General features: G+C 37.2%; 4 protein-coding genes across 5 annotated transcripts; 1 reads left to right on the plus strand and 3 right to left on the minus strand.

Moving 5' to 3' along the window:
• Positions 1–3017: 3017 nt before the first annotated feature.
• Positions 3018–4019, plus strand: LOC111788488 (transcription factor DICHOTOMA-like). Its single transcript, XM_023668825.1, has one exon. It carries the CDS (start codon positions 3018–3020, stop codon positions 4017–4019), a length of 1002 nt encoding a protein of 333 aa, XP_023524593.1.
• Positions 4020–7126: 3107 nt separating this feature from the next.
• LOC111789343 (isoprenylcysteine alpha-carbonyl methylesterase ICME-like) lies at positions 7127–13088 on the minus strand. Of its 2 annotated transcripts, none has more exons than XM_023670079.1 (12): positions 12808–13088; positions 12602–12735; positions 12106–12182; positions 11449–11518; positions 11272–11352; positions 10773–10847; positions 9799–9900; positions 9578–9718; positions 8482–8547; positions 8243–8386; positions 7729–7819; positions 7127–7607 (listed from the first exon to the last, which is right to left on the minus strand). In XM_023670079.1, exons 1-12 carry the CDS (start codon positions 12943–12945, stop codon positions 7446–7448), a joined length of 1281 nt encoding a protein of 426 aa, XP_023525847.1. In that variant the 5' UTR covers positions 12946–13088; the 3' UTR covers positions 7127–7445. The 2 variants fall into 2 exon arrangements, with proteins under 2 accessions (XP_023525847.1, XP_023525848.1); XM_023670080.1 differs by having other exon boundaries at positions 7129–7607; positions 12602–12671; positions 12744–13088.
• A 1486-nt stretch (positions 13089–14574) lies between these two features.
• Positions 14575–17510, minus strand: LOC111788863. The gene is made up of 9 exons (XM_023669420.1): positions 17234–17510; positions 16371–16482; positions 16164–16264; positions 15906–16031; positions 15712–15832; positions 15539–15623; positions 15220–15333; positions 15094–15133; positions 14575–14978 (listed from the first exon to the last, which is right to left on the minus strand). Exons 1-9 carry the CDS (start codon positions 17408–17410, stop codon positions 14826–14828), a joined length of 1029 nt encoding a protein of 342 aa, XP_023525188.1. The 5' UTR covers positions 17411–17510; the 3' UTR covers positions 14575–14825.
• Positions 17511–19043: 1533 nt separating this feature from the next.
• On the minus strand, positions 19044–21434 carry LOC111789372 (protein trichome birefringence-like 19). The gene is made up of 2 exons (XM_023670123.1): positions 20867–21434; positions 19044–20029 (listed from the first exon to the last, which is right to left on the minus strand). Exons 1-2 carry the CDS (start codon positions 21395–21397, stop codon positions 19217–19219), a joined length of 1344 nt encoding a protein of 447 aa, XP_023525891.1. The 5' UTR covers positions 21398–21434; the 3' UTR covers positions 19044–19216.
• Between the last annotated feature and the right edge of the window lie 2263 nt (positions 21435–23697).

Below are 23697 nucleotides of genomic sequence, written 5' to 3' on the forward strand. Positions count from 1 at the left end.
TTACAATCATAGTCTTAAAACTCTAGATATTGAGGTATATAGTTAATAATATTTCTAAGAAGTCCCGCACTTCATTATTTTGACCCTTTGTTTTACACAGTATAATGAGCTGAAATCAAATGATCGTCTACTTGTAGAAAGTGGGACAAGGCACGAGTGGAACGGAAAAAAGAAATTTCTCTCCACTCGTTCTACTATTCCCTACCCACTTCAAGAGATAAATAGACATCTTGACTGTCCTATGAACTTCACATAAACGAGACTTGGAGATCTCTTACAAATAAGGAAGATAGATATTGTAATAGGTCAAGCTCATCGTTAACAGGTATTGTCCCTTTGACCCATTACGTATCACCGTCAGCCTCACTACTTTAAAACGCATATGTTAGAAAGAAGTTTCTACATATTTATAAGGAATGTTTCGTTCTACTCTCTAACTAACATGGGATCGTGTTTTGTAAGCAGGAATGAAAAGACGGGATGACAACAGGGTAATTGGAAACCAACCCATTTTCCAAATTCCAAAGTAAAAATGAGCCCCAATGATTTTGTACACAAATGGGAGTTCAGAGGTCCTATCATGTCTCATCAATTGGTCATGCCAGAAAAGCACCTATTTAATTCAAACTAGGGTTCATCTTAATTCATCAACGACCATGTCCTTCATTTAGCTGGATCCACCAATAAACAAAGTGAGTAACACCTTTGAGGGTTAAGAAATTTGGATACAATAAAGGAATACGTTTCGATATTACGAGCAAACACGTATATTCGTTGACATAGAACATAGCTATTTCCAATTCGATTATCTCTAAATAATATCGTTAAAATAAATATACGAATAGACATGGTTCTTTGGAATAATGTCAGGTGACACATGTCGAGCGGAGAGAGCATGACAGAGGGGCACAAAAGAGAACAGCAGAAACTTTATTAATGTTGCAATCTTTACAGAGTGATAGTCATAAGAGGTCAAGTTTAAGCAGGTAAGGATGTTACATGTTGTACATGCTGTCTCCGAGGAACTTTCTTGTCAACACATGATGTTGTTGTCTTTAACAAAAGCCTCTAATACATGTCTTTTTAAACCTCGTCGATGTATTTTCATTTAGTCGATATCAAAAAATAATTTGATAACGATTTCTTTTCCAAAACATTCGACGATTTCTTAATCAAACGGTTTCTTTTCACTGTCATGTTCGGGTTTTTTAAGGATTATTTCGCCTTTGGTTTCATGTACATCACTTTCATGTATACCAAATACGTTAGGCGAGTATCACTTTTACGCACCCTAGGCCTTTTAGTGCATAGATGAACATCACGTTCATGCATATCGACCTTACGTATATCACTTTCATATAGTCAATTCTTATATAAACGAAGGGAACTTATTCACTATTATACGACTTTTATGAGTACACAAATGTACGAGATCTCACATGCAACTGTATCAATTTATTAACATGATGCAACATAGAAGATCGTTTATGTACATCAACATCTTCATTAACATACATGATATGCATACATTTATTCCCATCTCATAACACTCAATTACATAAACGTCAAAGCAACAATAGACACCCATCCTAGCCCTAAGACGTTCCGATCGTACAATCATATCTTAGTAGCAATAAAAATGAGTCCAATAAATCTCCTAATTTTTTAATAATTCTTTTCATTTCTCTTAATTTACAACATTAATAAACTCGCCCCAAAGATTATTTTAACCTATCCCGACATTGACTTGGTCAACTCCAATTTCTATCCCTAAAATCCAAAATTTTCCATAACCATAATTCAACTAGTCTAATAAGTTAACTGTGATGTCTCACATTGATTTTATAAGGGTGTGAAAACTTTCCTGTAGCAGACACGTTTTAAAGTTTTGAGGAAAAGTCCGAAAGAAAAATCCCAAAGATGACAATATTTGCTAACGGTGGATCTGGGCCGTTACACTANTCAAAGCAACAATAGACACCCATCCTAGCCCTAAGACGTTCCGATCGTACAATCATATCTTAGTAGCAATAAAAATGAGTCCAATAAATCTCCTAATTTTTTAATAATTCTTTTCATTTCTCTTAATTTACAACATTAATAAACTCGCCCCAAAGATTATTTTAACCTATCCCGACATTGACTTGGTCAACTCCAATTTCTATCCCTAAAATCCAAAATTTTCCATAACCATAATTCAACTAGTCTAATAAGTTAACTGTGATGTCTCACATTGATTTTATAAGGGTGTGAAAACTTTCCTGTAGCAGACACGTTTTAAAGTTTTGAGGAAAAGTCCGAAAGAAAAATCCCAAAGATGACAATATTTGCTAACGGTGGATCTGGGCCGTTACACTAACCAACTTAAATCCAAATTTCATAGCCTAAAATCTAAGCTTTTGTTGGTTCCAAAAAAAATCAACCCTACAAAGGATCTCTAGTAGTAGCTATGTGGACTAACCCTATAGTTAAGGGCAATATGACACTAATTTAGAGGGCTCTCTTCTAGTCTCTAACAATTCAGAAGCCTTTTTTTTATTAACTCACTCAGCATGACATAATGGTTTCTGATCAACAGCCTAAGATTCAATAGCTATTCAACTCATCATTTTTTGATACCCACTTCATGTTTNTTCAACTCATCATTTTTTGATACCCACTTCATGTTTTGAAGGTATCTATGTGATTGAAATGAGTATATATATATATATATATATAGATAGATAGATGAGCTATACATCCCTAACACATTTATAACTAAACCCTAGCAATTTAGAACTGAAACTATGAATGTTTTATAGAAGGGTTTGTTGAAGTGACAATCTCCCACGTTTAAGGGCCCATTTTCTTTTTGCTCATAGCCACACCCACCCACTTCTGTCCTCTATTCCTCCCTTTCTCTCCAACTCCAAAACCTAAAAATCTGACCTCAAATCAAAGAAGAACATAAGATCTTTAATGGGTAGAGGTGTTTGAGCTTCATTTCATTGCCAAAATCCTTCAAAATTTGAACAAAAATGGGCTCTTCAAGCTATAATCTCAACCCTTTTCCTTACTTTCCTTCTTCTTCCACTGCTTCCTATAATCTCCCTCTCTCAATTCCTTCACTTCTCAACTCTGAGCCATCACCCACAACTTTCAATTTCCATCAACCCCACCAAGATCCTGTCTCTTTTTTGGCTCCCTATTTTCCGATTGGCCACTTCTCGACATCCACAACACCGGAGGCGGTGATCAATTTTGCGGTGGCGGGGAGCAACGTTCAAGCTTTTGGCAACATTCCGAGCGCTCCTGGGGCGAGAATGGGGATGGGGAAGAAGGACCGACATAGCAAGATTTACACTGCTCAGGGTTTACGGGATCGGAGAGTGAGATTGTCCATTGACATAGCTCGTAAGTTCTTTGATTTGCAAGACATGTTAGGGTATGACAAAGCAAGCAAAACCCTAGAGTGGCTTTTTAGCAAATCCAAAAAAGCAATTAAAGAGCTTTCAAGGACCAAATATGGAAATTTTGAGGTTGTTGGAGGAGCTAGAAGAATGTCTTTGGCTTCAGATGTTGAAGAAGAAGAGGAAATGACTAATAAAGTTGAAGTTTTTAATCTTCTTGCTAAACAATCAAGAGCCAAGGCTAAGGACAAGAAGCGAGTGGATGATGAAAACGGTGACGACGACGACGGGAAAATCGACATTCATGGCGGTGAAACTTCAAATCTATCAATGGAGGAATCCTCGTTCATGAACAAGAGAAAACTTTATGCGAAAAAGTTCATCGAGGATGATGAGATGAAATCGTGTCGAGATAACGATGCCGAAGCCTCTCAATGGAAGCTTTTGGATCAAATGAAGGCCTCAAAAGGGTATTTCCAAGAACCCTCCATGATCAAGAGGAAATGGAAGCCTTCCATTATTTCTGGTTCTTCACAGAGAAATCTCCTAATTTCCATTGATGGGATTCCTATAAACTTAACTCAAAATTGGGAGGGCAATAGCAACCCCAATTATCCATTTCCCAAGTAAAATTGATCTTCAGGTAATTTAATTTCAACCCTCTAAGCCTTAAGATTTCTGCATTTTTTTCCCCTAAAAAGTTTTGATTTTTCTCAAATTGTTCTTCAGGATTTGAGAGCTTATTGCAAACGCTTATGAACACATCAGGGATCAAATGAAGCAAACAAGATCAAAGCATGGCTAATTTTAGATGGGTTTATCTTGAACTACTACTTGAATGTTTTTATTTATTATATTACAATAAGTAAAGACTGGTGGTGTTGATGTTTTTTCTTGCTTTGTTAAAATAATTAGATCATGTTTTGATTTGTGTATGGCTCTTGCATATCTTCAATGGAGTTGGGATCTTTTGAATTTATTGCTAGGGACATATCATTGTATGTGCCAAAATTAATGATGAGTTGGTATGAACATTGAAGAAGGAGTGTAAGTTCTTAATTACTTAGATTGATCATTAGAAAATCTTGTTTGTTTCTTAAGATAAAGCAAGTAAGAGAGATTTAAGAAGATTGGAAGATCATGAAGAACAAGTAACAATAAATAATAAAAAACATCAACACCACCAGTCTTTACTTATTGTAATATAATAAATAAAAACATTCAAGTAGTAGTTCAAGATAAACCCATCTAAAATTAGCCATGCTTTGATCTTGTTTGCTTCATTTNTATTAGGGAGATGTTTCCACACCCTTATAAAGAATGTTTCGTCCCTCAGAGATCTCACATCATTTCTCTATTTAACCGTGACATATCACGGAATCTAATTCTTGTTATCGTGTAAATGAAACTTGGTATGACAACAAAAGAATCGAAGCTTAAACAGAATAAAGAGAATAGATGTGGAACAAAGTTGAGGAAGAACATTCCAAATAGATGATGTATTTTGTGGGTAAAGAAGAGGGTTTGAATCAAAGGATGTGGAGAGTGTGTTAAGGTATATAAGAGAGAGATTAAAGGTGATTAGTAGAGAATTATGGGATTAATGATGGATATATGGGAAAATCATTAATGGAATGAAAAGAAGAAGGGAAAGAAAAGAGTGATTTGAATGGAACAGAGAGTAGGGAGGGGGGAAGGGTAGGGTGGGGGGGAATAGCGGTAATGTGGCCGAAAAGCCCTTAGAACACACACCCAGGCCCCATCTACCTTGCAATTTAACCCCCTACCTCTATGAAATGACTTATAACTAAGCCTCCCCTTTTATTTTATTATATACATAATCCCGTCCGTTAATAAGATTAATATTTAACATGATAATTAGACGTGAAACGATTTAATTTCTGAGTTACTAATCAACTTTTGTTTGTAGGTGCTCGTTGTTTGTTGTAGCTGAACAGTGGAGTGACTTACCTAATTGTTGATTTCATGACTTGAACACAATAAGATCTTATCCGATAAGAACCCAAGCCTATCGTTGATTTCATGACTTGAACACAGTAAGATCTTACCCTATAAGAGCTCAAGCCTATCGCTGTCAAATATTATCCACTTTGGTATATTATATATCGTCGTTAGCCTCACAATTTTTCAGTTTAAAAACGTGTCTACTAGAAAATGTCTACAAGTTTTAAAACACATTCGCTCCCCTAGTGGGATCCCACGTGTTTTTTTATATTTGGATTAAATTATAATTTTTTTTTAATTATAAATGACTAAAATTTATTAAAAAAAAAAAAAAAAAGGAAAAGGGAGGAAAAAGTTGTTCCATCATAACCGTGCATTTCATCCTATCTGCCACGTGGCAGAAACCCAGACCTTCTTCATCTTTCAGTCTCTTCTAGGGTTTCTAGTTCGAGTTCCTCCCTCCCAAATCGGCAAATCCTATTTTAATAAACCGGTCTGCCGGCCGTCGACATCCGACGGTTTGACTCACAATCTGAGAAGTCTGCTGCCTTACGTCTGGAATTGATCCATTTCCGAAGACTGCAACTTGAACCCACCAGGCCCCCACACCCAGACCAGACCCACCCCTGTGACCCATACCCGCCGCCCGCTGAAGACGTATTCGGCCAACCGCTTACCCAGCCGGCTACACCGCTGCAGTTACTATTAACCCTTTTTCCCACTTCTCAAAAACATTGTCAAATCTCAACAGAATTTTAGAAAGAAAGAAACAAAAGAAGACAAAGTTTTTAAATTTTAGCAGTACAGAAAACACAATTGGGATGAGATGATCAATGTTACACACTGTGTTTTCTTTCACCGATTCCCAGGAAACAAACAGAAAATTTTACTGCCAAAAGCAAATCCACCGATTCAGACAATGGTCAAATCCATCCCATATATATACCTTTCATATGATGTCTCTGTAAAATTACATTAGCCTACTCTAAAAAGAAGATGAAAACGTGGAAAAAAAAAACCAGACAAGAAACACAGCATGTAGACATGCAAAGGTATCATGAAATGAAACAATCTAGAGAGAGAAAAAGAACAATAAAGAAGGAGAGAGAGAATGTTATGTGGAGAAACAGAATGAGGAAAGCTGCAAAAGAAAAAAAACCAGACAAGAACAAAATCATGTAGTGGTGCGGTGTTTGATATTAATATATAAATGTTTGAAAGTTGGAAGAGGACTGGAGCCTCTGGTCCTGATACAATACCTAGTTGAGTTCATTCAATCAACTCAAATGGGCAGAAGCTATATATATATTATATATATATAAACATAGGGAATGGTTCTTATATCTATGTTCTCCAGGTATGATCATGAAATGCATCAGCAAAATTAAAGATTGTACTCCTCTTCTTTAAGCTTGTACTCTTTTTTCTAAAGAAATATAGTTTGAAAATGAAATGTATTGAAATAAAGATGGATGAATGTCTACAAAATTTAAAATGTAATGAAATGCTTTGAAACTTGGTCAATTTATGAGCCAATGTAGATAAATTACATACTCTTATGGTTTGCCTGCCCTTAAAACCTTTTAGATCATCTTAGTCTAGTACGAGTCAGGAAGATGATGATGACCTAGTTAACTCTCGACGATAACAACCTCTAGATNTTATGGTTTGCCTGCCCTTAAAACCTTTTAGATCATCTTAGTCTAGTACGAGTCAGGAAGACGATGATGACCTAGTTAACTCTCGACGATAACAACCTCTAGATGAATGTCTTGTACTAGAACATTGCACATTCGAAATTGAATAAACGAATTGGTATGAAGTATTCAAACAATAATACAACATAATCAATGGGTAATCTTAGGCTTGCTACTTCTAAACCAACAAGAGCGCTACAAATACCAATAATAATGCTACACAATTAAAGGAATAGAAGTTTTGAATGCTCTGCTGCAACTACAATTGCAGACTGGATTCAGGAGCTTCCAAAGCATACTACGATTATACATATAGTCAATAGCACATGGCGAACAGAATGGTAATATTTTGATGTCATTTGTTTGTGAAAAGCATAAAGAAACGAGGAGGGCTTCAGAAAGGGCTAACCATTCGTGCCAATCTTATCAGAACCTCTGGAACAAGACGCGGTTTTGGCGGTGCCATGGAATCCTTTGCAAGAGCTTCCTCGTCGCCGGCATGTAATATGGCAACTAGTTGATCAAAAAGTTCATAACTGCCTCCACGAAAAGGATCCTGCAAAATATCATCAGAAGTTCCACAAAATGACTTTGTTTAGTGATGCCAGCTGCGATCTCTCATCTTCCCAAGTAGAAGATGAACAAAAGATACGACAGAGCTTTGAAGGTCGGCTTACCTGAAGGAACAAATCTGTATGAGTTTTTCCCTCGTAGAGAAATAAGTTAGCTTGTGCCCCTACTTTTCGGAGTGTCTCCACAAAAGTTTTACTGCAAATTTGAAATTAGCATCCGACCATGAGAATAGGATTCTATTTTTGACGCCCAAGTGATTCTTGAAATTGGGAACAGCACATGTAGAGCATAATTGGACCTTTTTAATTTTTACTGATTTCATAGCTATACATAATTTATATACTCGTATGAGAGCAGGAGCATGTTAGCAAGCATCTATTATTTGATTTCAGACAAGCTGTGAAAGTCCGGATAAATAGAAGGCCTAGCATGAGTTTTTTCCTTCCATGCCAAGTTCATATTGTACACTACTAACATACATTATGCAAGATTAAAGATTGCAACACTTCACCATTCCATAATTTGAGATAATAGGTGACTTAAGTGTAAAGAAAGGTGACATGAGAATAGTTGATGAGCACTCATCTAATATCAATTCAATAAGAGAAACGCACTAACCTGGCATCCGATGGGATTGAGTAATCACCAGTACCATGAAAAAGAACGAAAGGAGGTAAGCTGGATACAGCATCTCTGATGCTAGGATCTTGGATTCTTATTTCAGGGGAAAATTGGGCCAAAGATTCTTCACCTTCCATTATGCTACAGACACATGGTGACATAAATTGAAGTTGAAGAAGAATAAGTTGACGTCAATCAGTCCGTTAATGAAGAGAAACATGACATTTAGGACCTACCTCAAAAAGAGAGAACGATATAGACCCCGACTATCGAAGTGCTCAACTAGTTTTGACAAGTTATAACTGCCACAGAATTGAGAAAAGGAAACTTCAGTACAGGGTCCTTATGCATGAGCCAGACAAGAAAGAAAAGTGCTTTAGTAATTATAACTAGGATTTTCTAAATGGGAAAGGGCAGCCTATGATAGNTCAGAAAAGGAAACTTCAGTACAGGGTCCTTATGCATGAGCCAGACAAGAAAGAAAATTGCTTTAGTAATCATAACTAGGATTTTCTAAATGGGAAAGGGCAGCCTATGATAGAAGCATTAGTAACGAAATGAATATGAAAATCAATGGTCAATTAAAGATGTTTCAACTACTTTCGAGCAAGAATACTATGATTACATTTTAACTAATGATCTGTTTGTGAAATTCAATCCTAAAATGTATGGTCCTCAACTTTTAAAATGTATAGAGTGCAAGGCATTTGCCTTGACTCCTCATATAGATAACAATGAATTTGAGAGGAGTTGCAGGACATATAGACCATTGACATGAAAAAGGACCAACCAACAGGTCATAGAAAGTCCTTTCNATAACAATGAATTTGAGAGGAGTTGCAGGACATATAGACCATTTACATGAAAAAGGACCAACCAACAGGTCATAGAAAGTCCTTTCAGTTTTTCATGGGGTCCCTTAAGCCATACTCTGTGAAAGTAAAGTAAAAGCATTTACACCAGCCAAGAGCCAATAAAAAAAACATGATCATAGAATTTATCGAAGCCCAAAGGGGAGGGATTTGTTGTTAGAGCTCCAGAGATGAGAGGTTAAATTCAGTATTAGGACCATTAATTAGCAACAACCAGCCTTTTTATTGCACAAATCTAGGAAAAGTAAGAACGAGCATTGTTATGGTTCGGGAAAGCATGCTATTCAATTGTAGCCGAATCACATAATTCNGTTAAGTAAGAACGAGCATTGTTATGGTTCAACATTTTCTCTTCCTTATTCGTCTCAACGGGAAAGCATGCTATTCAATTGTAGCCGAATCACATAATTCCTGGGAATCCCTTAAATTCCATAAGAATGAAAAAAGGGAAGAAATTTACCCTCCAGATAAACCAAAATAAGCTTTCATTTGGGAAACACTCCAATCTACGCTCTCTCCTTTTCCAGCTTCTTTGATTGCTTGCTCCAAGAGGGCACAAACGGAAATATGTGCACCAGCTGATTGTCCCATTAGAAAGATTCTATTCAGAGAGGGCAAAATAAAGTAATAAGATAGTGAACATATGGCGGGCATGAGAAAATGAAGAAATTATCCAGTTACCTGTCCGGATCTCCTCCATAGTCTGCTATATTCTTGCAGACAAATGAGATCCCTTGAGAAACATCTGTCACCATGTCACTAATGGTACCCTGCGGGAAATTTCTGCAAGAAGAAAGTTCACAGATTAAGAGACAAACTCTAGTAGATGCATATACTTCTGACCACAGAGTTGACTGATTCAAATTGATCATTTGACATCTTGGAAGCATGCATACAGACACAAGGCACTGAAGCTATGGATATGATATGGCGAGGACACGTTTATTAAACTAGAGTTTGATGAATCACACACTCAAAATTTATTATTCTTGTCATATATTATTATCTATGNCTGAAGCTATGGATATGATATGGCGAGGACACGTTTATTAAAATAGAGTTTGATGAATCACAACACTCAAAATTTATTATTCTTGTCATATATTATTATCTATGCCCACTTATTATGCTTAACAAATGTTTGGTACGTGATTAGCAAGTGTCAGACTCAAAGACTAGATTTGATATATATATCTATTGGGCTAATAAGTATCCTACCCATGACCACAAACATCAGGGTGTCTTAGATTGACACATGGTATTCAGACAAATTTCTTACAGGACTAGTAAAAAGAGTCTAACAGAGAACAATTTCCAGGACTAGTAAGTTTTCTTCCTTCTTTGAACTAAAGTAGCCTCACTGAGTTCACCATGATAATGTTTGAACATAATGCATTACCTATAGTCAATTGACGCTACAATGACATCTCTCTCTGCCAACTGCATTCCTAAAAGANGCTAACAAGTATCCTACCCATTACCACAAACATCAGAGTTTCTTAGATTGACACATGGTATTCAGACAAGTTTCTTACAGGACTAGTAAAAAGAGTCTAACGGAGAACAATTTGCAGGACTAGTAAGTTTTCTTCCTTCTTTGAACTAAAGTAGCCTCACTAAGTTCACCATGATAATGCTTGAACATAATGCATTACCTATAGTCAATTGAGGCTACAATGACATCTCTCTCTGCCAACTGCATTCCTAAAAGAGCTCCCCATGCTTTATTCCTGAATCATTTATAAACATTAGAAAATAACCGTCAAAATTGTATTGCCATTAAGAAGCAAAAGAAGCTTCCATGAATAGATAGTTACACAAATCAACTTGTTAAGTTGGTACATGAAGGTGATTTGGCCATTTTAGTTCGTCATAATTCATAAGAGTTGCCATTAACACGCAAAAAGAAATCTTATGGTTATTGCAACTATAGTCCTCATGGACAAAATGTGGTTGGAAAGGAATAGAACTCCTAAGGATCTTGACTAGATATCATCACGATTTCTTGATTGATTAATAATAATATTGACTAATGTATTGTAGTATAAAATTTTATAGCTTATGAAGAAGAGGTTTTTAAGAGCTGAATGAAGCCAATACCAAAATCCTTTTCAGGATGGACTAGCAAAATGCCATCAACGTCGGATCACTCACCCAATAATCCAAGCTCCGCCACTAACAAATATCACGACTGGTTTTTTTTCATCAGTATTTGTAGGTAAATACAAATCCAAGCTGAAACATCACTCAAAAGAAGAAGAAAAATGGTTTAGATAAGGGTCAGAGTGAAAAAACAAACATAACAATTACCTGTCCAAGGAGAACACCTACCAATTTCTTGGTTGATTTCCATAAATAATATTCCTCCGAATCTGACTTGAGAAGAAATAATCATACATAACTGTTGTAAATGAAAGGAAATCAGATACGCCCATTTATCCAGTACAAGCATTCATGCGGGAACTTTTCCAATAATAATATTTTGATCAAAATTTCAGTAAATTGAGATGGCAACAGCAATACGAGGGCACGGTAATTTCTTATTTCAGAATGTCATGAAAATGTTGAAAATGAAGGCAAGTTTTACAGATTGTGTGCTCGCATATCCATGGACAGAAGTGCACAAAATGCTACTTTACAGAAAATTTAAACAATGTAAACCTAGACCCCACTTGCTTAGAGGTCCCTAACTAGAGTATTCATACAGTAAAAGTTTCATTAGGCTAAGTATTATAAAACATGACCATTGTTCGAGTGAGTTTACTCAAAGCACAAAAATGATAGCCCAGAAGAGTGTTACTAAGAAGTTAGCGAGGAAGGCACGGCCTCTTACGAACTTCAAGAGGCTCGGGAGGAAAGCAGGACTAGTTTGAGCAGAGGCTTCTAAGAGTGCTTTAATTTGCAACTTGCACAATAAAAACTCTACCCCAGAATCATTTACAGGGAAAAGACGGAATGTTCAAAGCGAATAAGCTATGCAACAAATACCTTGAAGAAAACCGGGCATAAGAAGAATGGCATACACTGCAAGTGCAGTTAATCTTACAATCCACCGGTACCCTACCCTGAATGAAAAGAAGGGATCATGATATAGCGAGAGGAAGAGCTCACTGAAAGAGCAAAACTAATATGATGTAGAGATTCCATGATTAATTAAATTTTTTGCAGATTCTCAAGTTCGAACAAACGAAATTAATAAAATAAGGGATTTCATGATTAAAGTATTCCCGCAGAGCAGACGGCGTAAAATTTCAAGCTACGAACTACAAATCCTTTCCATTTCCTTTCCTCAGGGAACAAAGAGTAAATAAAACAGGTAATAGAAATAAGAATTGACATCTTTTTAGGACTTCAAAACCAGCTGCGAATTCACTTTCACATTTACATTCAGGTTTTCGAAATCCAAATAATCGGCATATGTGCATGAGTTCGCAATGCGTACAAGTGTTAAGAGAGAGGCAGAGAGAATCCATTTCCACATTACCCAAGAGATCGAAGGAGAGTGAAGCTCAATCGAGTAACAAGAACGGTCTCCGCAGCAGCATGACCAAAATCTCGGCTAAAAGACTGCTGACGCCGCGGTGGTTGTGGCTTCCCGGCACCGAGACGGCGGCTCAACTGNATATCTCGACTAAAAGACTGCTGACGCCGCGGTGGTTGTGGCTTCCCGGCACCGAGACGGTGGCTCAACTGGTGGTGAATAATCCCAATCGGATAAGACAACATCCTAGAGAGCAGAGGGGGAGTCTCCGCCGAATCCTGATCAAACCGAATCCCCTGGCCGGCAAACGTCACGACAGGGCGGAGCCGGTCAGCCGTAGCCGCCATGGACGGCCGTAGGAGATGAGAAGCGAAGGGATCGAAGCCGATTCTGAGATTCAGAATTGAAAAATGAACGCGTTTTTTTCAAGATCAGTGGTCCGATCCACCTTGGATTTTTGCTTGAATGGCACATTCGAAAGCTGTCAGGTTCCATTTTGTATTTGCAAATGGGTGATGTGTTTTTGCGTAACGAATTTAAATAATAAAACAAATCAAAGCTTCAAAATTACAGTCAGATTGCCGCGTGGTGCTTACGTGGCATACCGAATAACGATCTGTCCAGTGATACTAGTTTTTGGTTTAAAAATTTTCTAGTTTTTGGAGTTAGCTCACCCTCACCCGATCACGACCCTTTGTCCCAACCAATGTAGCACGTGTATTGCCCAGAGCATAAGGGACATGATGACTTGACGCCATCCTCACCTTCTCCGACTTATCACCGACAGTCTGCTCAGGGTGCCAACCTCAACGGTTGGCAACTAAACACAAGGGTTGCGCTTGTTGCGGGACTTAACCCAACACCTTACGGCACGAGCTGACGACAGCCATGCACCACCTATCCACGTTCCCGAGGGCACCCCTCTTTCAAGAGGATTTGCGGCATGTCAAGCCCGGGTAAGGTTGTTCACTTTGCATCAAATTAAACCACATTCTCCACCGCTTGTGCGGGCCCCTGTCAATTCCTTTGAGTTTCATTCTTGCAAACGTACTAGTTATGCCAAAAAAAATTGTCCAACCCAACTTGAAAACAAATGGTTGATAAAAAATATTGGGTCGATCCAACAAAACCCGACCCATGTACACTCTAATTTTGTAGATTGAGCTCGACCTTTTGTTTTCTTTTAAAAATACCTTTTTTTTATTTAAAAAAGAATGTGAAATTGTGGAGAGAAAATATTTAGAATATGATATTGATTTGGAGTTAGCTCACCCTCGCGGGATCACGACCCTTTGTCCCAACTATTGTAGCACGTGTATCGCCCAGAGCATAAGGGGCATGATGACTTGACGTCATCCTCACCTTCTCCGGCTTATCACCGACAGTCTGCTCAGGGTGCCAACCTCAACAGTTGGCAACTAAACACAAGGGTTGCGCTTGTTGCGGGACTTAACCCAACACCTTACGGCACGAGCTGACGACAGACATGCACCACCTATCCGCGTTCCCGAGGGCACCCCTCTTTCAAGAGGATTTGTGGCATGTCAAGCCCTGGTAAGGTTCTTCACTTTGCATCAAATTAAACCACATTCTCCACCGCTTGTGCGAGCCCCTGTCAATTCCTTTGAGTTTTATTCTTGCAAACGTACTAGTTATGCCAAAAAAAATTGTCCAACCCAACTTGAAAACAAATGGTTGATAAAAAATATTGGGTCGATCCTAAAAATTTACTCAATCCAACAAAACCCGACCCATGTACACCCTAATTTTGTAGATTGGGCTCGACCTTTTTGTTTTCTTTTAAAAATACCTTTTTTTATTTAAAAAAGAAAGTGAAATTGTGGAGAGAAAATATTTAGAATATGATATTGATGTCTATGACATACTGAAATGGCGAGCCCAACACCATTCAATAACCAATGGTTGGTATCACTGCAACCATAGAATTAATATCACTTGAATTGAATATTATAGTCTAATTCTTGAAAGGTTGTATATATATATATCATATTATCATCACAAATCTCAGTTGCTAAAGTAATATCATAATTCATAACAAGTAGTCCTGCCCTGCTTTCATAATATGCATACAAAAACCCCAAATCAACAGGGTTCGTTCATGAGGGCAGCTTCTGTCATGAATATGTGACTATCTTCTAAGAAACAATGAATATATTCAGTAAACTAAATGCAACCTAACAGAACCACTTTCTTATTCTTGGTTTCTCTACCTGAGCCACCATCTTTGAGCTGCAGAAAGTAAAGGCTTCAAAAATGGGAGAAATCTGCTCACAAATGGATTAACTTTTCTCCCAATCTTAGCCCACGCACTCTGATGATACCCAGCAGTCATGGGGAAGTGATACATCAGCTTCAGTAGCTGCAAACCACACAGTTTCAAGGAAGTTAGTACCATTGATTCTCTGAAATGGGTGTGCTCGAGTTAGCTACGCTGCTGTTTCGTGCAAGCCAAATGAGAGACAGAAGGAACCAACCTGCCAGTACATGAATGTTTGCACGAAGTTTCGCTGCCATCTGCATAGAGAAACCGAGGCGATGGATTTACAGAATGAAATGATTGTAAATGATGGAAACGAAAAAGACGACGATGGGGAACTGACGTGAATAAGGAGATGATCAGAAGGAAACCCAGTGCAATCTCAACATTTGAAGACAGAAGACAGAGTGTGATTGTATTTGATTCCACCCAAGCACAAGGCCGCTCCAAGCATTTCCTAAGCAACCAAACAGATCAATGAGTGCTCCAATCCACACAGAAAGTGAAATTCAAATCTAAATATATGGTAATCATTAAGTGAAGAAAGTTCAAGCACAGCTCAGTTATATAGAGAAAACTAAGAACAAAATGAGTTATTTTGTGTTCATATACTCAGATTAAGCCAATCTCAACTTAACTTGAGAGAAACCTTGCCACTTTACCTGTAGAAGGCAGATCGGGGGAAATTATGCTGAACGTACTTGGCAATCTGCTCAACAGCTACGCATATAATCGGAATTAAAGCAACTGTAACGAGGGAGAAACCGTTATACCATGCATAACTGAGCAAAAACTGCATAAAGTTAGACAAGGGTAAAAGGCAAAGCAGCTATACGTTTAAGGAAAAGATTTGAAGCTACAAAGGTAATGGAGTAAATAAGGTAGACGAGAGCTTTTGTTGCAACGACAGGTCGGAAGTAAACTTCCAAAGCCTGCATATCGAACGACCTGGGTGTCTGCTAGATAAAACAGGTCAGACGAACCTTGAGGTATACAAGAAGGCAATTGTTACTTGACCAAAAAACTTACCCCACAAGTAATGAACAAGGTGAATAGAGAGGAGCATGCAGTGCCCATAAGAGAAATCTGATACGCCCTATGTGAAATGTTTCTGGGAACCATTGGTATCACTGCCAACGATGACAAGAGAAACACCTACAGGAAATAACGAATGGCAACTCGTAAGGTTCGATAAACCCGACTTGATTCTGCAAATAAAGTCTAATTCTTAAGAGGTCTACTTGACACACTTCTAAATATTAGAATGGCTGAAGAATTTCACTTTACCCAAGCATTGACCAAAAAAAGAACCCTATGTCGATCCCAGCGTAAATACATCCAATTTGAACCTGTAGTTGCCGATGTTCCTGAATTTCTTGTAGTTGACCCTACATTGTGTAAACGAAACCCAATTAGTAAATCGTGTAACAAACATGGTAATCTACAATGCAAGTCCGCTCTGGAAAGCAACTTTCTTAACGATAAATCCCATACCGGAGCTCTGTGACTGAGTTTGATCATTTGTAGGAGGTGAAGCTGCTGATTGCCTCCCTGGCTGAAATGATGAACTGCCGGAAGACATTGTCTCAACTACAAGATCAGGATCCTGCATATTTGAATAACAGTACTTAAAGCAAACTCCAAATGGTATGATAAAAACGTTGGCATCAGCCTTTTCATCCAATGTTTACAACAAATGGTATGATAATAGACATATAAATGAGCCATTCAACAAAACATGATTAATCCAAGAATCAAATAGAAGCTTAACTGATCGCTCAGGCATAAAGAACAGTATCTTGATACGTTACAGGCCCTCAGATGAACATACAAGAGTGTACTTATTCCCTTGATGTATGAAAATGACGAACTACCCAGGAAAACAGATAAGCCCAACAGGGTTTAAGCTTGATGAAAGCTTAAAGATACATTGTTCAATCAAGAAAACAAATCCAGTCAACCAACAAGAATCCTGAAGACATCAAAGTACATACCAGAAAAGGCAAGTTTCACATTATCAGCAGATTGATAAATGAGATTACAGAACAATCACGCAATAAATCCACAACTCAAGAACTAACTGGGCACAAGAAATAACCTATCAGACAAGAAAAACAAGAACCATACCCATTTACAAAAACAAGCAATTAACAAAACCCGACAATNACCTATCAGACAAGAAAAACAAGAACAATACCCATTTACAAAAACAAGCAATTAACAAAACCCGACAATGCAAACCACAAAATTCGAGATAACCCAAGAAAGGGTGTTCAACAAGAAACAAAAATCAACCAATTAACTCTATCATTTCACAAACATTAACGATCAAACTACAGATCAGAGAAAGAACCGACGATGTAGCGCTGGTAGAATTTTCGTTTGAAGTGATCGGTGACGTCGGAGCGAGAAACCAAGTTGGGAGGAATGAGAATGTTGGACCAGTAGTCGGCCCATCGGGGGTCGTTGTCGTAGTCGTAAGTCGCCGCCGCAATTCGCTTAAGCCTCTGAGTTTCTTCGCTGATTTCCCCCATTTTTCGGTGTGTGTAACTGCAGGGAGAAGACGGAGGAGGACTGGTTTCTTCACCTTTTGACGTTGGTACTGATCATCACCTCACCGCCGATGCTTCTTGTTCTTTATTTCATCGAATGCTGCAATTTATACGACACCGTTTAAGATCTGTTTGCTGCTAACTTCTGTATTAGCGGTTAATCGCTTATTCATTACGTCACATTATCCAAATCAAATACATCCATTACTATTTTTTTTTAATAAGATTAAACATAATAACTACATATTCCCATTTTAATTTTTTTTCTTTTAATTCGAATTTCTCATTTTCTATATTTTTTAAATGCATCATCAAATTTGAAGAGTAGTTGTGAGATCTCAATCGATTGCATTCTTTATAAGGGTGCGGAGATCACATATCTCTTGGAAATGAGAATGAAGCATTTCTTATATGGGTGTGGAAATCTCTCCTTAACACGTTTTAAAATTGTGAGACTGACAGCGATACGTAATGGGTCAAAGCGGACAATATCCGCTAATGGTGGGTTTGGGCTATTAAAAATGGTATTAGAGCCAAACGCTAGACCCCAAAGAAGGGTGGATTGTGAGATCCCACATCGGTTGGAGAGGAGNCAGCAAGGAGAAGACGGAGGAGGACTGGTTTCTTCACCTTTTGACGTTGGTACTGATCATCACCNCTGCAGGGAGAAGACGGAGGAGGACTGGTTTCTTCACCTTTTGACGTTGGTACTGATCATCACCTCACCGCCGATGCTTCTTGTTCTTTATTTCATCGAATGCTGCAATTTATACGACACCGTTTAAGATCTGTTTGCTGCTAACTTCTGTATTAGCGGTTAATCGCTTATTCATTACGTCACATTATCCAAATCAAATACATCCATTACTATTTTTTTTTAATAAGATTAAACATAATAACTACATATTCCCATTTTAATTTTTTTTCTTTTAATTCGAATTTCTCATTTTCTATATTTTTTAAATGCATCATCAAATTTGAAGAGTAGTTGTGAGATCTCAATCGATTGCATTCTTTATAAGGGTGCGGAGATCACATATCTCTTGGAAATGAGAATGAAGCATTTCTTATATGGGTGTGGAAATCTCTCCTTAACACGTTTTAAAATTGTGAGACTGACAGCGATACGTAATGGGTCAAAGCGGACAATATCCGCTAATGGTGGGTTTGGGCTATTAAAAATGGTATTAGAGCCAAACGCTAGACCCCAAAGAAGGGTGGATTGTGAGATCCCACATCGGTTGGAGAGGAGATTGAATCATTCCTTATAAGGGTGTGAAAACCTCTCTCTAACGACGCGTTTAAAACTATGATGTGTGAAAACCTCTCTCTAACAGACGCGTTTAAAACTGTAAGGCTTACAGCTATACGTAATGGGCTAAGGTGGACAATGTCTACTAACGGTGAACTTGGACCGTTTCAGTAACTCTAAGACTAACATTGCTTGAAATCCTCTTGGAATAAGCATGTCAGATTAGAATGCTACTCAGGCCTGCCGTGGTGCTCTACATCTTAAGCTCCACACATCCTAGTTTTCATCAAAAATTCATTATGAACAGAAACTTGATATCTAGCTATGTTCATTTCCTACTCGGTATCGAATAAACTTGATATCTCCAACACAAAGCAACTGAATATGCATCTGATACAAACTTCTATAGACTTTTATTGTCATTCATTCTTTCATTTTATAGGTGGAGTAGTAATACAGATGAACAGCAATGGGTTTTGAGAAGAAAACAAATAATGATTAAAGAATCAAAACCAAAACAAGCAAGAAATCCAAGTTCATCTTTGATTCAATTCTGTTTGATGAGCCAACAGAGCTCTCTCTTGAGCTGATCTGATGCCTTCCAACTTCACCATGTGAAGCAAGAAATCACTCCAAATGTCAATAGGACCAGGCAGGCACCAATGAACACAATCATTAAACAACGAGCTCTCATTCCCCTGAGGCCAATGCCCATATTGACTCGGGTGTCCATCTGGTCTAAGCCACATGGGTTGCGTTGTATCAAGCAACCTGAACTTAATCCCTTTCTTTCTCCCTTCTCTCTCAGCTCTCCTAAACTCCTCCATTTGAGTCATGTAAAGCTCCAAGTTCATACCTTCCAATGCTGAATCTTTGCTCTTGAATGGCTCTGTTCTCAAACAGTTCCCTCCTTGATTCCACGGCCCATTCTCAAAGTGTGCTGGAGCAAATGTCCTCAAGTAAGTGATGCCCTTGAAGCTCTCTGAGGTGAGAATGGCTTTGAAAGCTGTTCTGAAGGCCTTTCTATAGCCATGGTAGATTCCCAGCTCGGTGACATTGTCGAGGAAGCAGTCGTGGCAGCCGATGACTCGGCCGTTCTCGTGGAAATACAGCGGGTGAAGAAACCATTGGCCGGACGAGATCATCACGTAATCAAAGCCAGGTATTTGGGAAGTCCATGCTTCATCAAACTCATCCAAATACAGATCGAACACGCCTTTAGTCGATGATTCTTGTGATTTGACGAGATGGGTTGTCCATAAAAAGGCCATAGTGAAGTTGTAGGACATGTATTTCCATTTCTTGAAGTGCTCATCTCTGCTAGGTGAAACATCTATTGGATACTCCACCTGAAAAATCAAGAAACAACATTGTTCTATTACAAACCAAGCTTGCTTTCATCATTAGTGCTTGCTTTCAATATTAATTTCAATGATTTGAATTCCTGCCACGTCATTCTCAAAAGTACTCAATAAAGAAAAAAAAAAAAAAAAAAATTATATTGAGAAATTTGATGGAATCACTGTCATTGTTCTCTGTAAAGATTCTCATAATATTAAATGCATTATTTAGATCAATGTCACATGGCTTGTTTGAGGGTAGAAAATGACTAATAAATTGTTGATATGTATTAAATAATTAAAATTTAAAAAATCTATTAAACATAAAATTAAAAATTAAAAAACTTATTAAATATTTTTAAGTCTACTTTTTTTTTACAAAAATGAAAATAATTAATATATATATAAATATAAATATTCCAAAATCTTATGTGACTTATGGCACACTCCAAGTTATTAAAACAAAATATTCCATATGGTACTCATTTTAAATATTTATAAATAACTACCATTAATATTTGGGAAAAAATTGAGAAATAAATTTAAAAAAAAAAAATAGTCAAATTTCAACACCATTTTCCAAAAAAGTAAAAATTCAATCAAAGAAAATCTATACCAAATAATTCACAATTTTCAAAAAGGGAAGAAAATCACATCAAAATTATTATCTCGTGTCTAAAATTGGAAAAAATGTGTAATTATTTAAATTAAATATGGTCTGTAAAATATAAAATTCGTGACCGACACATCGATTTACCCAAATGGATGTATAATACAAAGTATTTATAATTTAAATAAAAATAAAAAAATAATTGGGGGAAAAAGAACTTTTCCAACGAAATTTACCTTAGACAAGAGGCAGATGAGCGATTGAACGTGATTCCTGGCAATATTATCCCCCACAAACGCGAACGCCTTATGTCTCATAAGCTCCAGAAACTGCGCCGGATTAAACGCAGGAAGCTCGCACCCGTCAGGCCGCCACCGCCACTGGAGGAATCCGCGGTCGGGGCGGGCGTACTTGAGGCAGTTGAGGTGCTCGTGGATGGCCCAGCAGGTATCATTGGTGTAAGGCGGAGCGGCGTTAGGGTTGGAATTGGGGATCCATTCGCCGACGGCGAGATCGCAAGGGAGGGCGGAGAAAATGGAAAGGTTGCCGGAGGCGAAGATTTGAGGGCGGAAGGCAGAGGAGGCGGCGGAGGTGGGGGATTCGAGAGAGGCCTTGAGGAGGAGGAGGGAGTAATTGAGGAGAGGGAAAGTGAGGGGGATAGTGATTAGGATCAAGAGCGCTAGGGCTCCGCCCAAAATCGCCATTAGGGTTCTGTATTGCCCATTTTTGCCGGGGCGGAGGTCGGTAGGAGCTTGGACTTGAAGCATCGTTGGAGAGAGAAACAGGAGACACAACAAGAAAATGGTTATATATATATATATATATATATATATATATATATAAATAAAGAGAGAGAGAGAGAGAAACAAAAAAGTGACTAATAATTAAAGATTAAAATGATATTAATAATTATTATAGCAAATAATGTCATATCATACAACACACATTTCTCCATTGATTAAATAAGAGAGAGAATTAGAAAAATAGGTTAAAATTCTAAAAATATGAAATTATGCTTAATTAATATTTTAAAAAATATTTAATGATTATTAAAGGGATAATTATGGTATAATAATTTGTTAGGAGGGAGATNTAAATTTTTTTTTTTTTTTTTTTTTTAATATAGAGAGTGGATAGGAAGAGTAGTACCAAAAGGCAAGGGCCACATTAGTCCAACTTGGTAGGCCAATCAACATTTTTCATATAACTATTTAAATTATTGACGGGACACTTTTTTTTTATTTTTTTTATTTATATTTAAACACTATGAATATAAACTAAATTTAAAAAATTCAGTCTTAATTGTTTAGCTAAAAAATATTGGGACGAGAAATAATTTTTGTTAATTTAATTGTGGACTTTGGGTCAAATTAAGTTATTTTAATAAATTGATAAATAAAGAAAAAGTGAAAAACAGGTTTGGAGGTGTCGGTGATGGGTTGATGTGAACATGATTTTCCACCGGAATTTCTTACCCTTTTTTTTTTTTTTTTTAATGTTAAGCATCTTGGGAATATTTTGATATTTAATTAATGTGTATTCGACAACAAAAAGTTTAGGCACGTGATTTTTGTATTTTACTGCTACGAAAGGTTCTTCTTACCTATCTAATGTAAATAGTGATACTTATAGATTAATGAATTGTAAATAAAGAAAATAATAATCAAATATGAGTTTTTTTTTTTTTTTAACTATGATATTTTTTTAATTTTGTAGAATTATTTTTTTTCCCTCATTTATTATTATTTTTAATTAGTTTAAATATTCCTATTAGAGTTTCAAAATTAACTTTATATATATTAACAAAAGTAAGGAATGAATAGGGACCCGAAATGTAATCTCGTCCCTAGCATCATTTATCTAACCAGAAAAGAAAATGTTTCACAATCCCTCCCCGTTCCCGATCTAAGTGGGGAGGGGAATCTTTTCCCTGTTCGGGGTGACTCCCCATAATGAACATCTCTATCTAAGAATCACTTGATCCAACATTTCTTATGAATCATTTAGGACCATCTTTTTTGTATTAGCTCAAATACATCTAAATAAAATTGATTAAAGCATCAACTCAAATTATTTGGCTAACAATGAGCAAAATCAGATGCCTTAGGTGACATGTAATCGACCCACTACAATTTGTTTAAATTTGTCTTGGAAGATTGTTTTTCTCATCTTTTTAGAAAGATTATGCATCAAAAACATTATTGATTTTTTCCAAACCAACTTTGATGCTTTTACTTTCATAAAGATGCAATTCTTGCCAAGGAAATTCGAAGATACCTTAAAAAAGTGTCCAGCAACTCAAATCAAAGCAACAAATTTGGGAGATCATTACTGATGTGTAGCTATCTTCCTACACACCACCATTAAATTTTTTTCACGACTTGGAGAGGTGAAAATGCTGTAAAAATTTAATGGTGTCGTGTAGGAAGATACCCACACACCAGTATGCAATCAAATATTGTTCTACACAATTAATGGTTAAGGAATGTATCCTTTCTTCCTTTCTGTTAGCATTGACTGGATGAAACATTTACCAAACTAGCATCTACTTTCTAACATTGCAATCTTCAAACTATCACACTTGTGAGCCTATAATTCATGAATCTTATCTTTGGCAAAAGGAAGGCCTTTAATATGACTAAACAACAAACATTCTTGTTGTGATAAATTGAGATAACATAAAGTTTTGAGTACTGTATGTCATAATCGACCCAAAAAAACGGGTGATCAATCCAAAGACCATCACCAAACTGCAATTATTTGAAAAAGACTGCATTCATAGAACAGGGAGTAGTTTGATAATCAAACTAAAAGGCTGTCATATTTTCTAATCTCTTCAATTATTCCTGATTATCATCATTGCATTATGTTAGGTTTGAACCTATAGCACTAACTTCAAATCTACAACCACCATGACGATACTACAACCACCATGACGATACAAGATACTATGTAGTATACACTTCGCTACTTCGGTTTGATCCATTTACTAAATTTTGAGATTTTGAGGGTGCTATGTGTTGCGGTTGGGCTTGCGAGCCCCACCCCAAGGGGTGCACCAGTTTGT

The sequence above is a fragment of the Cucurbita pepo genome, chromosome LG02 (genome assembly GCF_002806865.2).
Source record: "Cucurbita pepo subsp. pepo cultivar mu-cu-16 chromosome LG02, ASM280686v2, whole genome shotgun sequence".
Lineage (NCBI taxonomy): Eukaryota > Viridiplantae > Streptophyta > Magnoliopsida > Cucurbitales > Cucurbitaceae > Cucurbita > Cucurbita pepo.